This window comes from Pleurodeles waltl, chromosome 3_2 (genome assembly GCF_031143425.1).
Source record: "Pleurodeles waltl isolate 20211129_DDA chromosome 3_2, aPleWal1.hap1.20221129, whole genome shotgun sequence".
Taxonomy (NCBI): Eukaryota; Metazoa; Chordata; class Amphibia; order Caudata; family Salamandridae; genus Pleurodeles; species Pleurodeles waltl.
In genome coordinates this window covers 95,250,992-95,269,168 of record NC_090441.1, presented here as the reverse complement: position 1 = coordinate 95,269,168, position 18,177 = coordinate 95,250,992, and the positions used below count along the sequence as shown (strand labels likewise).

Genomic DNA, 18,177 nt, shown 5'->3' with positions numbered 1-18,177 from the left:
AAATTCAATTCAATACAATTTTGGCAGTATCATATTTACCACATGTTCCTCTCTATTGCCTAGTTTGTAGATTTCAGCATAACTAATCTCTAAATCAAACAGATCAGAGGTTAGTTAAAAACAGTGCCGGTTGTGTCTCAGTGCATTGGAAGACATTTTGCAAAGCTTAACCAGTCACCTTTCAGCTGCTGACTGTTGTATTTGGGTATTAAATGGGTACTAATGAAGTGAAACGTTTGTCCAGACAGTATTAGTGTTCTATACTTATGGACCTGGGAATGGCTTTAGTTTGAGAATGAAAAAAATCCAAACATACTTAAATATATTTCTAAAAGGGAGAATGTAATCTTTGCATGTTTGTCATGAAAATGTTTTGCTTTGTTATTTGTGCGAATTCTTATTACACCATAGACAAGCTCCTCACACCGTAACAGTCTTTGCAGGAAGCACCTAATTTCATATTAGCAAAGTCTCTCATACTCTATCTCTCTTCATAGGAAGCACCCAATGCTCTATCCCTCTGTATACAAAGCACCCCATATTGGATCATCCTTTACAGGAAGCACCCGGTGCTGTGTGTCTCTGTACATTGAGCATCCAATGCTGCATCCATCTTAACACAAAATACCCCATGCTGTATCCCTCTTGACAGGAAACACCCAGTACTGTATCCATCCATACAGGAAGCTCCTGATACCATATCCATCCATCTCTACTGCAAGCATCCAAAACTGTATCCGCCTTTACAGCAAACACCCAATACTGCATCTTCTTTACAGCAAGAACCTGATACTGTATCCATCTTTACAGGAAACACCCAGTACTGTATCATCTTTACTGGAAGCAGCCAATACTGTATCTGTCTGTACAAAAATAACCCCATAGTGTATGCAGGGATGCTCTTAGTTCTCTCTCTTGTCTCTCACTCTCGCTCTTATCTCTCTCTCTCTCCTTTCTCCCTCTCTCCTCCCTCCTCTTGGAACCTAGAGATCTGGGGAGTAATCCCAATTTTTGTACTTGGCCAAAAATCTAGTGATTCCGGACGATTCACCTAAAGTTCTTGCTCCTCAAAGAAAAATATGACTGATGTAATTTCGTAATGTAAATAAATGTTGATGCAATTATGCCAGACTGCACTTGATGTACACAGCTTGGTGTGTTTATTAAACTCCAATAAATGGGGTACTCATTTCTAGGTTTGTGGTATATAAATGCTATTTCTCTCACAGTAAAGCATAATCATGACATAACCTTATCAAAGTCCACACATTCCTCCCCAGCCCCAGTGGCTAATTTATGCTGCTGGTCACTGGTGGTCACAACTGACATTTACTTGAGGGGACCCGGACTCTTTGCCCACTCCGCACTGCTCTGGCCTCCACCTGAGCACGAGAAAAGTCCTTCCTTTATTTCCAATAAGCACATAATTGGAAGGACGGCCTATACAGTGATCGTTAATCATTTCAATATATGACTACCCGTCTTCTATTTCCATTAACCAGACTAGAAATGAAAATAGAACTATTCTTCTCTCTCCAGGACTGTGTGCAGGATGCTCGCCCACCATGCTAACGGCAAAGCTGATGGTTGGGCATTGACAGAGGTGGTGGGGTGCTGGCCTGGCCAGGGTTTTTCTAAGGAGGCCAGCAAGAAAAGGTGCCAACCCTCTCACCAGTTGGCAGTGACTTTCCAGCTAAGGCAGGTCTCCCAGTTCTGAAGCCGCACACGTGGTATTTTAGAAATTAAGCATTACTTGCCCCCTAAACACTCTACCCTTAGGTAACCCGATGACATTTCAGGCTTACGACTTCCGCTTTAAGGGAAGGCCTATTAACAGCTGCTGTCTGTGAGCAGACGCCCTCTGCCTGGCCACGGGTCGCCCGGGTGCTCTCCGGGGACGAGGGCCATGCTGCTGGCAAGGCACCCTCTGGTAGTCTGTGTTTAGCAACGCTCTGCAACAAACAAGGAAGGAAGCTGCACCCCAAAATAACAGCACAGCCACCCCACCGGTCTCCGGCCCTGTCAGCAGACTCAGCAAGTGGTCCCCGCCCTCCCCCCTAGTTTGGCTGCGTGCTTTCTGTTTGGGTTTCGCCACCGAGGAAGAATGTCTGCAGCGCCGCGAGGCTCGCCTTACAAGAGCCCCCGGGACCCCGAGCAAATGTGCCTAATAATTAGGAGGGGCAGGCCTCGCTTGAAAACTTGGCTTCTCGCGGAGCTCTTGCTGTATGTATTTGTAGAAACACTGCTGGGGGTGCGGTATTAGACAGACCCTCGTGGCAGTGGAGATGAGGTGTGCTCCTATGGTAGGCCAAGCTGCCCTCCAGCGCCCCTCTCTGCCGAGGAGCTGCCCTGCAGCACTCAGGAATCAGCACGTCAACAACTTGCCTGACTGAGCAAAGCTACATATTACCTTATAAACAAACTTTCTTTCTATAAATTATAACATCCAGTTACTGTTATTAGACTGTCCGTCCCTTAAAAGGAGCACGTGCTTTTTTTTTTTTTAAATATTAAATACCTCGAGAACTCTAGGCACTTCTAATGAATCTACTTCACTTCTATGCAGAGCTTTACTCCAGTACATCTCCCAATGGACGAGTGATCTCGCAATACTTTAAAATCAATTACTTTTAGGATGCACTCTGTCATTTAAACCCGCCGTCCTACATACGTCTCGCCCACCGGTGTATAGTGATGTGACTCTGCTAGGAGCCTGGCTTGCGCTCCATAGAACCTCAGGTATGAATACCTACAATTCTGCTGAGAGGCAGATGTTGGGATTCAGACCAGTGGTCCTGGATTTTATCTCAGACCCTTTCCACCACCACTACCACCTAACAGTCTCTCATGCACAGTGTCTGGTCCAGTTAGAAACAGACACTTGCAAAGGCAGCTGATATATTCCAAGTTCTTCCTTCCTCTGGACTCCACCATACGTACCTGCCATCAGGGGTTTCCCTGGGAGGCTGGAAGGGAGGTGGCGCTCTTGTTACCGGGAGGCCAGTTTTATAGCAGTGCCGCAGTTTTAAAAGCACTGCAGAGTTCATTGTATATCCAACAGTTTTCAGCCAACAATAAAAGTGCCGAGATAACACTAGTGAATAATGTTCCTGTTGGAGAAAGGTCAGAGTTTTGTCCAGTGGCAGTGTTGACTCATGTAAGGTAGCACAGAGGGTTAATATGGCTGCTGCAAAGAGCATGTACTATACAGACTACGGAACAGTATTTTAAGTGCATACCTCTGTGCGATATTGCTTTTGTCCAAGAGATCCTTCTGTTACTGTTTAGTTAATAAATTAGAATTAGATTCTAGCAAAGTGAGCTATGAACTGCTCAGAAAAAAAGGGGCATGCAAACTGCAAGGTACAGGTTAGAAAGTTGGGTTTTTCTCAGTTTTTGATTATCCTAATGTTGCTAAAAAGGGTGTGTTTGGGTAGAAATAAATTGTTGTTAGTAAAGTCAACCTTAATCACTGTTACGTTCTAAATCCTGAGTTTATGCGTCCCCAAGACCAAACACTTAAACAAAATGCCTACCAGTGAATCCTACACCTTGTAATCTCTTTTGTCTTATACAACATTTTCTATATATACAGAATGACACATGTCTGATCCATTGTCTACGTATGTGTGTGTGTAATGTGCAGTGCTCCAACACTGGTAAGGGAGTAACTATAAAACAAATACATGTGAGAAAGGGGCTATGGAGGGATGAGATGCCTTGTTAGAGGGTGATGGTGAGGGAATCATTGAAGAGCCCAAACAAAAATTGCTGTATCCTGGTGCATGGTAAGGTCATCATTTACTATGCTTTAAAAACAAATACAACTGAATATATAATGAATAATGTGTTGTAGAATGCACCGGTTTGCCATTTTTTAATCCAAATTTTCTTGGGGGGACTCGCTCGCTATGTACCCTAGGGGGGCTGGTCTGACAACATTTGCAGAGGCTGCTTGGGTTCCCAGTCTGGCCCTGATAAAGAGCCAGTGTTGGAATCACATGTCTATCCGTGAACTTGTTGACTTTGAAAAATAGAGACCTGGGCTCTTATGCGGACTTTGGCGAAAGAAGTGTGACTGGTAGCCAATCATTTATTGTCTGCCAACACAGTAATATTAGGGCAGCAATATTGCAGTGTATCTATACATGTATGAGTGAATGCCCTTTCACATATCCATTGATAAACTAAACTACGGTGTCCAACATAGGTCCAAAAGTGCTAGACCAGACCAGGTAAATTTCGAAACAATTAATTGATATGAAACTAATTTATATAGTCATAAGTCCTCCTGAACAAAGTGCACAGCTCTGGCCATTGTCAACCTGTGTTGGGCAACTGTGGACTAAACCATCTATTGGACTAGGCCCCCCCAGTCACAGTTGATATCACACACCTATGGACTTTTGGTCAGCTACATGGAAGCTGGTATATGTTCAAGACCAGTGAGTGGCCTGTGGGACAAGTGTCCATCAGCTTAGTACCTCTATTGTTCAATATGAGATGCCCTCAGCGACACTTGTGTACCTGCGTGGTCTGCCGAGCCTTCCGCGCCTTATGCCAAGGCTGCACTGGCAATGCCCTCACATTGAACACAGCTCACACCTGGGAGCTTTTTGCCATTCCAAATGCTAGATGACAAGTGTAAGGTGACCTCAAACAGAGGAGAGCATCGTACGGGGAGAGATGTGAGGCACATACAGAACAGCTGGAATAACTTACCTGTCTGCAGCAACCCAGCCCCGCTGTCCTTCACTCCAAAATGTTGCTGGATGTCGAGCAGCACGCCTGTGGAGACAACAAGGACGGCGTTATCAACAGTGTTTTCACAGCAACTCAGTCAAGAAACATAATGTTAAGTCAATATGCAGAGGCTTGCGCACTAATATATCGTTTTAAGTACTGCATTCAATATTTGTGTACAGTGCATATCTATCTATCTATCTATCTATCTATCTATCTATCTATCTATCTATCTATCTATCTATCTATCTATCTATCTATCTATCTATCCATCTATCTATCTATCTATGTATGTGTCTGCCTGTCCATGTTCAGGTGGCTGGCAGAGCAGCACATGTCCAGCTCACATGTTGAGAAGTAGATAGATCTGCCTACAGCAGGTAGGTTTGGGGCAGAGTCAGAACATGGCAGGTGGGACTCCAGGCTGAGGCCATTGATACAACAGTCACTTTTGCCACAGTGAGGGATAGCATTACCCACCTCCTTCAATAGCACTGACAAAGCAAACAATGGAAACTGAAGAAGGGAAACAGATACAGAACTCCACAAAGGCAATGGCAACAATACAGAAAGCTGAAGAAAGAAGCACAGAGCCAAGCAAGCACACAAGGGAGGCAGCAGAGACAGAACACGGGAAGATGGCCAAAGCAGGTCGTGATGAATGCGCGCCTCCCCAGGGCAACATCCGATAGCTTTGGAGGTGACTTCACCACCCTCCTATCTGTGACGCCACCCTGTAGACAATACCACACCTGGCTCCCCAGGGCCCTCTGGAACCCCCAGCTTCCGCCATGGCTGACTCTTCCATATCCAGTTGTGCCCCCTGGTCTTTTTCTGCTGCACGCTGGGAGCACTGGGCGTGGAGAGACTGATGAGTGTACAATCATTAGATCACTCCAAACCCATCTCTATCCATCCTGCAGACACAGCTCTTCCAGGTCAACCCATGATTTAACCTACATATCTCCCAGGTGGCCTCTTCCGGGTTCATTCAGAGGATTCTAAGACATTTATTTTACAGGAGACTCAAAGTAACAGCCTCAAGAGGTACCTGAGAGCATGAACTGTGTGCAGCAGAGCTGGGAGCAGAACTCTTGACTGAGCACTGCACGTGAAACAATACATGTCATCGGCACAGGTGCCGTATTCTGTTAATTACTTAATGCATACACAATAAATTGAATCATCCAATAATGTACCAAGTTTGTGTCTTTTCAGTGGAAAAGAAATGTACTGTAAAAAGATAATACAACCTCCACTTAAATAAATACAATTTGGGAAATCCGTGAATGCAACATTTTAGCTGATGTCACTGCTGCAGATGTATCAGCATCCCTCGGTCCACATTCCAGTCCATCATTTTTCACCCATGATGCCAGGCTAGACAAAGCCTTATGCATGTCAGCACTGACTTTGTCCTTTATGGCAATAGTCCATCCTTAATTGTCAGACAAGGCCCCTTCCATAAGGAATCACAAGCAATACCAGACAATTTTTGGTCTATTTTGGTCTCATCAGTAGGGTGCAGCTTGAGTCATATGGCATAGTGAGTATGGGACCCACGTGTGGGCATACCCGTGGCACTCAGAGCATCAACAGCAACAAACAACAAGGTGATGAACATTATGGTTGAGACACTTGCTTTGAGTTTCCACTTTAGATGGAATAAGCTCTTATGGACCTCAGATTGAGAACCACTGATGCTATCCACAGTGAATACGGCTATGGTTTCCATGTGTGGTGCCACACAGGGCAGCAGCTTCAAGGAGAGCAGCATCATTGCAGGACTAGGGCTAAGAAAATGCAAACAGGAAATGACAAGATACCAAGCCTTCTCCTTACACTCAGATATTCCTTGGAACTTCTTCTGCACACATATCTGGCAAGATCCCTCCATCCTTCCAACTGAAGACGCCCCCCTTCAAGCAGCAGCTCCACCTGGTGTAGCCCTCTCCTATGATGCATGTCCCCTACACAAGATACCTACTTTAACGTTTCCAGTCCTACCCCTTTACTCTGTCTATTTTTTATTGTTCCTCCTTTGTACAAGACGTGATTCCTTATAGCTACAACGGTTCTTCATAAATATACAGATAAACATATATAGTGCCCTGTTAACTGAATCACCTCTTTAGCATGTTTTTAATTAAACATGTAAAGCACATTTAACATTTTGCAATCATTTGTCAACCACAAGTCAGTAGGAGGCCAGGTCACACTGCTTCTATCACTGAATATTGACAAACCATCAATAGATGTATCCTTACCAGCTAGCACTATTCAAGGCAGTGTTTCCTGGTATCTGTACCAGACTTCGCTCCATGAAGCAGCACTTTACAGCCTGTGACAAGGGTTGATGATGCCCCGCCGTTGCCTCTTAGTTGTGGCTGATGATGCGGCATAGGGGAAATGAGTGGAGACTACACAAAGTAAATACATCACTTAGAGACCTGGTTACTTCATCCTCCTGTATCTGCCTTCATGACTCCTCAGGCAAGGGGTAGCGCGGGCTGGGCGTAGAACCAGATTCACTTCGTATCAACGTACATTTACCTCATAGATGCTTGCCTACATCCACTTGCCTTCACAATACTGCAATATTGTGGTAGTGGACCCTCTGAGTACAGTATTTTTCTAGGACGATATCTTTGTTGTCGATATTCTGATATACACAGTGGTCAGTTCACGGGTAGCAGCTTTGCTTGCTTTACCTGTTGTCCAGAATATGGCTATAATTATTTGAGATATTTGATCTGCATGTGGCACCTTTACAGATGCTCAAATAGATGCATTCCTAAATAAATATATAGATATATGCATGAATTAATTCACGCAATTGAGCATGGCTACATATGTGTATGCATATATGTATGCTTGAATGGCTATACATACTTTCATGCATTTGCACATGCTTGGAAAAATAATGTGTATATATATATATATATATATATATTTATATATATATGTGTATGTACATTGACTTTGTCACTATCTAGCTCGGCGTGGATAGCACTGTGCTGATCCAATGCTTAAAAACTTTGCTAGATAAACAGACATTTGAGGTGAGCAAATCTAGAGTGTCACTGGTGTTGCCGGGTGCTCCTTACTAGAGCTGCTCTCCACCTAAACTTGGGAACTACCCAGAGTTCTCTATTCTTTTTTGCATAACTTATGCGTCACTCTAACCCTGAAAGGGATTTGTTTGATATATATATATATATATATGAAGATTCGTCAACTGGTGCCTCAGATATAAGGAAGCAAAAAAACAGATTTTTCTATAGAAACTAGGTCCTAACTACACCTAATGGCGACCGCCACTATGTTTTATATATATATATATATGTATATACACACACACCTGTCAACTCACACAGTGCCGCCGTGTGACACACAGTTTCACACCTCACCACTCAGTGACTAGGCATTGAGTAGGTTTCCAGCTCAGGTACACATGCTTTGCACAGCAGGGCTCCATGTATATCCTTCCCAAGACATGTTAGGTGGCTCAGAATAAGTGACTTCTAGCTATGGAGGCGGGACTGTTTAGGCAAGGCAGCCTATCCCCTCTTGACATACCCCCACCACTGGCCAAGGCCCCTCCCTCTTCTGCGCAGGAGCATGCAGTAAAAATGGATTGCCTTGAGGTTGTCAGGTCTGGATACAAGCACGCATGCAAACATACAATTTGGAAGGCGTCCTTAGCATATCAGAGGAAGGTCACATGTGTTTGAAGAAGATTTAAGGTTTTAAAGTTTTAATTGGCCGCCGTTTTCTGTTCTGCCTGAGCCCAGCTTCAAGTCCCCGAGGCCCGTGGGCCTTTTGATATGGGAGTGCAGGCCTCGCCTCGCGCGCAGCAGTCAGTGGTGATGTCATGCGCCCTCCACATGGCGGAAAGTGATTGCTTCCTGTGATCTACCTCTGCCTCTCTGCCTCTCACAGTTCAGCGCAAAAGTGTTGTAACCGAACTATCCCCAGGGCGCAAGAAAAGCTATACGTTTAATTACATTCATAGAATAACAGGTTTTTTTTTACTTAAGTATGTGCTTTTTCTGTTCAAATGGTATTTTATTTAGGTTATAACAGGTTACAGCATTTATCATATTCATTGTTTTTGGCAGTTCGAGTTCCCTTTGTATGTCAGCATCTGGAGCGTGGTACCGATGCATGCCCCAGCCTCCTGGATTTTGGCAAGCGCCTTCTATTTGAACCATGTGTGCTACGGACACTTGATGCAACCTGCGTTTTAACTCTACTATTCAGATTAAAGTGGTCCTGCTTTTTTATTACCCTTTGCCTCCCAGTGCACATGAAACATGCTGTTTGACTTCTTCCAATGACTCCCATGTGCTCTACAGAGTGGATATAGAAAACGGACTACGAACCCCTTTTGTGTTAGCTGAACTTATATTTGTCAGCCATCTTGATTCTGGATTTTTCTGCTTTGCAGAAAGAAACAAGTCACAATAAAAACAAACAACCCTTTTTTTTTATCTAAACGGTAAGCACATTTGGCACGTTTCAAATACCTAACAGAAGCACGTATTGTATAGTTAAATGTTTAAGGCATATTTGAGTTCCCTTGCGGATTTATCAGCAACATTGTGGTTTGTTTGAGGCGCCTTGGCAGAGAGCCCATTGCGGCGAATTCACTGAATAAATTAAAGTCACTTGCAGGGCGTCAAGATTAAAGTGTTGAAATCAGCCTTCATATAGGGAGTCAGCAGATTTCTATCCCGTGTTGAATATATCTTCCATCTTGACGTACATTCGAGGTGATTACACTGCCCATCTGTTTTGGGTAGAATTCTTTAAGCGCCCAGAGTCAATGTAAGGGAGTTTGGCAAAATGACGCCACCAGCACCTGAATTTTCAATTTCTCAGAGTGACAACCCAATCACCCTGGTCCAGCGCTGAAATTAGAGTGGAAATCAACAGGCTTCATCCCTCAGGCCTAAATGTATTTAATGATGTAATATTAATGACGAGAACTAAACAGAAACACCTACAACATTCTCTCTAAAGGCCACATATTAATAACATGCTACAGGCGCATGCAAAACTGAATTGTTACCCAGAAGGAATGGGTAATTTTTTTTCAGACGAGCAAAAACTAAAATATCTATTCAATACCGACATAAATTGGAACTACACCAGCAAAACCAACTTCCTTGGGTCTTGAGAACGCTCAAGCATGAACCCCGGTTACCGTTTTAAGGTATTGATTTTTGAGAACCAAATTCTCTATGGCAATGTAAGACACTTGGTGACTGCAGGGTCCTCTTATTACAAGGAACATCTCTACAACAGCATAAGACTTTTCGGTGTAATAGCACATACAAGCAACACACCTGACATTCTTGCTTTATTGAAAATAACCATTTGAGTTGATGAAAGTACCTAACACCACAACACTGGGGCTTCTTCTCTGATTAAACTGAATTCTGGGACTAAATGTTGCCGTATCGCTTCAGCGCCGAGCTTATGGAAAAGTGCTGTGGTGCTCTGCTCTGCCACGGTTGTTTTCTCCGGATGGTGTCCTTTACCACATGCTGTTATCTTAGCAGGTTCCTTGTGATGAGGTCACTTGCTCAGATGTATACAAGGCAACAGACCTAACTCAAGAAGCTGGCTCTCGTTTTTAAAGCAAAACATGGCTTTAATTTAGATTTCTTCCTCCTGCAATTATCCCTACTTTAATACAAGTCAACGAGGAAACTAAATCCTCCTGATCATTTTTTTTATAAATCTTCCACTTTTGCCTCTCCAAATGTTGCCTTGTATGCTGCTGGTGCCCATTATCCACTGGAATAATATTGGGAGGTGCCCGCTGGTATTTGGGCGGTAGCCCTTAGTCCGTGAAATCATATTACTAGGTGCCTGCTTATATGGTAACTCCCTCTAACCGAAAGCCCCAAAGGCCGGGCAATTTAGTAGACTCTATCAATGCACCGGGACTTGTAGGATCATGCCATCCGGTGCCCCCTGGTACTAGCCACATCCAGAATCCTATCCATGGCTGACCTTTCACATGGGGATGCCTGCCACCTTCCCCTTGCCTTCCGTGGCCACTGTGACTTCTGTTCAGGTGGAGCGGCAGTGATGGTGTCATCGCTGACATAGGAACGAGCACCGCCTATGCAGGTGTGCTACCGGGGAGGAGCTGACGACTACTTCATCTCTTCAAAGTAAAGAGGACCACATTCACCCGTCCAACCCCGGGCGTATATAGGACCCAAAGGAACAATGCTAAACACCACTACTAAGGAAGGTCCTAGACCATTAATGTGGATTAACCAAGTGTTAATGATGGAAAATCCTAATTTTATTAAAGACACAGAGGCAAGTGTTATGCTTTAGTTTCTTCCTTTAATGCACTTCTGCCCCACTGTCTCTATGGCAACACTCCATCTTTCAAAGCATCAATCTGCGTTACACCTGCATCATGTGTAGACCTACAGTATACCTCTCCTGGCAGAATCTCCCTCTCGGTCAGGTACCTCATCTGTGCGCCTTTAGACCACTCGCACTTCATTTAAACCCAATCACCTGCTGTGTTTGCCTCCCTGTTTATACCGTGTACAGCCAGTTGCCATGGCAACTGCTGCCGATGTAAATCAAGATGCGCTATAGTGAAGTAACATATTCCATCTCAGAAAGCGAGAGGCCTCTGAGGAATATGACCCTTTTCACTCCCCGCAGGCTCAACGCAACACCCCGCACATGCCCTTCCTTTGACAGACTGCTAGTCTGTCTTTTTTTGCATTGATGGTTCATATGGTATAGATGAAATTTCGCAGGCTCGAGAGAAAAATACACTGAAAGGAGCTTAAATATCAGGAAGGCAACCTGTCTTCAAACTACCTTAGCCCTGAGGCCTGGGGGAGAGGTGCTTCGGTTGCCAGGTCGTTTGGCCCTCGGTTCAAATGGATTCCATTCTGGCTTGCACATGTGCATTTCATCAATACTGTCGGACAAGAAGGGCGTTTTCTACCGCTGAAAACCCTGGCTGGACGACTTGCGTGAGTCCCCCCTGGACGTTAACAACCAGCAAATGCCTGGCTGAGGGCCAGCACCGCGATTCCTTAGAACACGCTTGACAGAAATACAATGAATGGAATCTATTTGGTCACCCAGTAAACCGTGGGTGCAAACACAGGTGGTTCCCTCCCTGTATGTGCTCTTTGAGTAAACATTAAATGTAGTTTTCTGGTCAAAGCCAAGGGCATTGTTAATTATGTCAATGTTACAGGCCGCAGGCTGGTACTTTAGTCCTCTTTCCATGACAGTGGTGATGGGTTTATGACGATACCTTGAGTGGCGGGGGTCGTCGAGCGCCATGTTCAAAAGGGGTCAGCATCTACTGACAAAGAGCTCTGGTCTGCATGAGCCTCGGGTTGAGGTATTTTTGTGTATGTTCAAGCTGAGAGTCGGCCACCCCTAATAGGGGGTTGATAGCCTAAGGTCCAGCATTACTGAGACCTCCCTCCCAGGCTGTAGACCCGCCTTCCACAAGACGCCCCATTACTCTCCACGTTTGGCAAACAAAAAATACACACAATTGTTTGGGTCAGGGGTCGTGAACCCCTGGCCGTATTTTTATTAAACATACAAACATTTTGTAGTAACAATCACACACCATCTTGAATATTTATACGCAGTAACCCTCATAGCTTCAGTTACACAAGTTGAGGACTAGCCTTAAACGCTACTACATCTGATTTCTTAGCACTAGCTAAACATGTTTCTGTGTACCACAATGTATGCCCACGAGAGAGATCATGGCTGGACCCAGTAGTGTCTCCTGGTCCAGAACCAGCCTTTCCCACCTTAGGACCTGTGGTGGGTCCCTCCTTAGGGGAGGACTCCGCCCACCCGAATCCCCTACTGGGGTACACCTGTGTAGTGGGCCCACCTGCCCACCAGGACACCTACCTCTGGCACCCCTTACACCCATCATTACCCCCTCCCATGGGACATACCAGGGTGGTTGACCAGAAGGGCCAAATGCCAGCAAACGCTTGCAACCCCCCCACTCCCCTTGATCCTCCATTTGACTACCTGCGAGCGCCCATTGGAGGGCCCTGTGACACTGGTGTCATGCTTATGTAGGGAAAGGTATGCCAAGTTGTCCCACCGATAATGACCTCACCCACCAGGCCATATACCATAAAAATATGACATGGCAAATCGAGCAAGAAGGAAAATTGGTTAGCAAGACCAGTGACAAGGACAAAAAAAGAAACCCCATAAAACGTTGCAGTCCTGCTAGGAGGAAAATCAGTTAGTAGGACCATCACAAAAGGCCAAATGATCGCCCCTAAAACATCAACAGCGTAGACCTCTATTACTATGGGGATGATGGGTGGGGCAAAGGAAATCACTGGTGGTCCTGACCTTGGGAAAGGAGCGGCGGTGACCATGGCGAACAAGGTGGTGACTATGAGCAAAAGACCCGCTCGCCGACTTGTGGCTCCTTTTATGGGCTTGGTTGGGGCGTGCACTAAATCTGCGCGACCGGAACCACTTGTGACTATGTCACCACCCAATCCTGGGCCATCACACTGGAGTACAGTGGCGCACTGCACTGCCACCACCCCCGCCCACAGACTGCTCTGGCCCGGTGAAGACTGCTATATGTGCGGCTCCCCTGATATGGGGGAGCCTTGGCCAAATGCTTTTTAAATTGTTAGGTTTGTGCCATAGTGCGCAAGGTGAAGGTCATGTGGGGCTAGGATAGGGCTGTGGCAGGAGTAGGTGTGAAAACAAACCAGCTTGAATCATTTCCTAATCTCTGACTGCATCGCTTCATTGCTGGCTACCTAGACACGTGCTGTACAAGCGCCTATCCATGACTGTATGCCTGCCAAGAGGAAACCCGCACTTAAGATGCTAAATAGGGGCTGGAGGCAAGTGCTGTATATAAACCTATATACGAAGATATGATACCACGCTTGATAACTCAGAACACAGCAGTTATGTAATTAGCCTGCACGATAGCTCAGTGGGTTAATGCCCTTTCACTTTCAGCACTGTAAAACTATGAGGCCCTGACAGCAATCAACCGTTACGAACCAAGGGGCTTATTTATACTTGTTTTGCGCTGAATTTGCATCATTTTTTTGCACAAATTCGGTGCAAAACTAACTCCATATTTATACTTTGGTGCTAGACCCGCGTAGCGCTAAAGTTATGGAGTTAAAGTCATTTTTGGAACGTGGAAACCTACTTTGTGTCAATGAGATGCAAAGTAGCCAATCCTGTGCAAAAAATGACTCTATGGCCTTAGCGCCATATTTATCCCCCATGCTAAAATCACACACGGTGGGAGGGGTCATATAATGGTTCAAAGCTTGCTTTGCACCATTATTTAATGCCTGGGTCAGGGCAGGCGTTAGGGGACCTCTGGGCCTATTTCCATGGTGGAACACATTGGAATAAGCCCACAGGTGCCCTCCCCAGACCCCAGCGGAGGATAGGGAACCTCATCCCAGGTGAGTATAGGTAAGTACAGGTAAGTATTTGGTAAAAAAATTTAAGTGCCATTGGGGGCCCTGATATGGGCCCCCTACATGGCACTGATTGCAATGGCCATGCCCAGGGGACCCTGGTCTTCTGTGCTGGCCATTGGGGTGGTGGGCATACCTCCTGTCTTTTCTAAGATAGAAGTCATGTGGTTTGATGGTTTTGCATCAGAAAATGACACTAGGCTAGTTAGAGTAATTTTTTTTTACTCTAACCTGCCTAACATCATTTTTTGGTGCAAAACCCCCTTCTCCCAGACCGCCAGCCCCACCTGGCTAACGTCATTTTTTTTTACGCTAGCCTACCCTTTGAACCGTCTTGCACCATTCCATAAATATGGTGCCCGGCTGGTGCTCAGAAATGGTGCAAGCCAGTGCTAAACCTGTTGGTGCAAAACTGCGTTAGTGCTAGCGTAAAAAAAAATGACGCAAATTTGGAGTAAAACAAGTATAAATATGCCCGTAAGTCATTATCAGTCTGGTGAAAGTGCTTCGAAGTGGCACACAGTAGCGCTTTACAAAACCTCTAAAAATAAGATAATTGAATAATTGGAGGAGATTTACCCAGGGGCTGAGGCCAAATGACCGAATTCTTTTTACTTGGAGACCTGGAAAAAGAATTTACTATCACTGAGGTATTGTCCACATCGTTACCAGAAGATACAAGTCTCTTTTTCACGAGGAGAAACCTATACATGAAATAACTGGGTCACCCCATGAGCTCACCATCTCTCACCGTCAGACCTGTGAGCATTTTAATTTCAGGGCCGCCCTTGGCCTTTTGCAGGTTAGATTTAGAGCCGCTGCACAGGGCGGGAACGGGAAAACCATTACAGACTTAAAAATACAACTTCTTGCATTGGGAGGCCCAAGGCGGAAGCGGCGCCTGTAATTATGGCTTAGGCACCCAGAAGGGCTCAGTGCAGACAGGTTTCTTCTGAGCCAGGAAGCGTCAGGTGCGCGTGACACCGTGCTCCCTCCCGGGCGCAGGGTGGCACCCCAAAGCTGTTGTGACACACCAGGGGCTGCAGGGAGGCTCATTTTTATGGTGGCTTCTGGGTGAATCTAAATAAATAATTTCTGCCTTTGACCCGTTGGTACCCGGGAGGCGGGGCCACCTGTGCAGGGCGAGGCTGTACCACGCTCCTCTGTAGGAGTAAATAGAAAGGAATGTAATTTTCCTTCTCAAATTCCAACTAACTCTTGATTGCTCCAGCAACGTAATAACTGAAATCAGATCCTGAGGAACCCTCATTGTATGAATTAAGACCAGGTGTCCTCTGAAAATAGGGTGACCGTGCGTCCCGGATTTGCCGGGACAGTCCCGGGTTTCCGACAGATTTGGCTTACGTCCCGGTTTTTAAGGGAGTTGTCTGAAAACAGTGAAAGGCACTTTTGCAACAGTTCTAAAGCTGTGCTAATTAGCAGTTGTTGTAAGTGAGCAGCTTAATTAACAGGTATGAGGCTGGTTTTAAAAATTACATTTTATTTCTGTTCATAGTGCCACTTCTGTATTCCTGTGTTGACGAGAGCTGTCACTGCGCGCCGCTACGTTGATGTGAAATTGTAGTCATTGTTCCATTTTTGCAAAATGTCCTGGTCTTTGGTTCTCAAGATCTGGTCACCCTATTTGAAAACCACCATCACATCTTCCACGGGTCGGCAGCCATATTTTGGGATTGTTTCAGCAGAGAGGCCAGGGATTGATTGGGCACACAGTCATAACTCACAGCGTGGTTGCAGCTGAAGTTGGCTGTAAACTTTCATTATATTTGAACATATTCCAAGTAGTTTTTCCCTCGTGTACTACCTGTAACTCTCACAAGAATCCAGGGAAATTCACGTAGTTGACAAGGTCTCTACTGCCCAGTTAGTGGCGGGAAAATCAAAAGGTAGGTAACGTATGTGCTTGCATACAGAACACTCATGAGTGACCTAAGTGGGCCCGCAGCCAGGGGGCGCCCGGTTTCAGAGTTCTTGCGAGGCAGTGCTGATGAAATAGGCCAGTTCACGGTTAGGAAGCTTGCATCATTTTACATCCACTTGAGATTTATTTGATTTGAAAATAGGTTCCCTAACACCCCCGGGCCTCCTTCACGCCCACCCCCGTGTTAAGGGGGGAGGGGGGTTGGTTAGTGCTCCGTCTCACAAATTTAATGCGCATGTGTGTGGAAAATGCACCACAATTTTTTTGCCCCTCATTTGGATAGGATTTCAGTGTCACTCCCCAGGCACCGCTCAGAACACAAACGGAGAGGGGGGTGTACGCCACCACACGTCCTCCCAAAGCAAAGACCCAAGACACATAAAGGTCTGGTGGCTTCTACAACACTACTTCTATCAGTGTCATGGTTCAAATCACTGATACCTAAAGTGCCAGGATTCTGGGGTTGATAGGGGTAAGCCCAAGAGGAGAAGGCAGACCAATCTCATTGGAAGAGGAAGACCATGTCTTGGACAAAGTTATAAGTACCTAGCGGTAACCAGGTTTTAAGCTTTATTAGTGGTGACGTCTGGTGCATCTAAAACCAACTACGTGTTGGAATGAGGGCACAATGGCTCAGATCATCGTGTTATCATCAACACAGTTTTGCCCTATTCTAAGTCGCCAGGTACTTGTGGCTGGGTGAGGACGGATGATAGGTGCTCCTACGTGGTGTACCTCTTGGTGATTGTGTGAATTCAGAGCACATTGTTCCTCCCCAAACTGGAGAGCAGGTATCCATTAGTGAGGGTTTACTAGAACTAAGACCAGGTAGGATTCACTCTGTTCCTCCTAGTGCATTGTTTTAACTTTTTACTGTTGACTATTTGTTAGTCTAGGTCTTTACGGATCCTTAGGCCTGATGAATGCCTAGCGACTGACATAGGTGACTTAGAATAGTGCAGAAACACGTTGGCGATAAGACAATGGTCGGGCCATTGTGCTCTCATTCTATCGCGTAGTCGGTTTCAGATGCACTAGAGGTCACATCTTATAAAGGTTGAAAACCAAGTTACCTCTAGGTACTTTCAGCTTTATCTGGACCCCCTGTTTTGTTCAGGAAATTATCTTATTTAAGAACTCCCTCCACCGGGTTTACTACGAGGTTGGGACCACTCTGGTGGTGTTTTCCTATCAGGGTGGGGAGAGGCTGCCTATGATGAAGCATGTCACATTATGTGAGTGAGGCTTCCTCTTCCAATATGATTGGTCTGTCTTCTCCTCTTTGGCTTACCTCTGTCCACAGCAAAATCCTGGCACTTCAGGTATCAGTGATTTGCACCATGACACTGATAAACGTAGCGTTGTAGAAGCCACCATACCTTTATGTGTTTCGGGACTCCCCAGACACTGACCTTGAGTTGCCCACAAGTGAAACTTGCATCATAATTCAAACAAACTCAAAACATGCACACTTTTCATTCACTGATTTACAACAGGTTTAGAGTTTTTAGTGAAAAAAAGTGTAATTTAGGAATGCACTCCTCCTTACAGAAGTATATCACCCGTAGGTCCGAAGAGTTTCTTTGTGCCTGATTTACCAGGTGCCATTTTGGACACTAGAACAGGCCTCTGACATAGACAACTTCTGGTCCCGTCTGATCCAGTAACAAGACCTAAGGCCCATCTCTCATTGTCAATAACTCTACTGTGCGACGTAGAAGGACCCCCCATCTTACTGCTTGAGCTTCCTCGCCCTGTAAAGAGCACTACAGTTGCCACCTGTTTTTTTCACTGTAAAGCTTGGGTGTCCAGCGTTGGTTCGCATCGGTCGGGTCAATGCCAGATTTTTGGAACAACCCCATGCAACGTGAATGATTAATTCCATGTAAAAGTATCTCAGGTGGATATCATGAAACTCTGGAGGGCGTCAGTTCATCGTAGATCAATGTATGATCTATAATGACTTACAGCTACAGCTGGGGT

At 45.4% G+C, this 18,177-nt stretch overlaps 1 protein-coding gene across 1 annotated transcript in view; it reads right to left on the bottom strand.

Annotated features, from left to right (window-relative positions):
- LOC138286528 (sphingosine-1-phosphate transporter SPNS2-like) overlaps positions 1-18,177 on the bottom strand; it is a 283,111-nt gene that overhangs the window by 190,798 nt on the left and 74,136 nt on the right. The window contains exon 2 of the mRNA XM_069226889.1: positions 4,723-4,788. Within this exon, the coding sequence (XP_069082990.1) occupies positions 4,723-4,788 (66 nt within the window). The remainder of the gene's footprint in view (positions 1-4,722; positions 4,789-18,177) is intronic.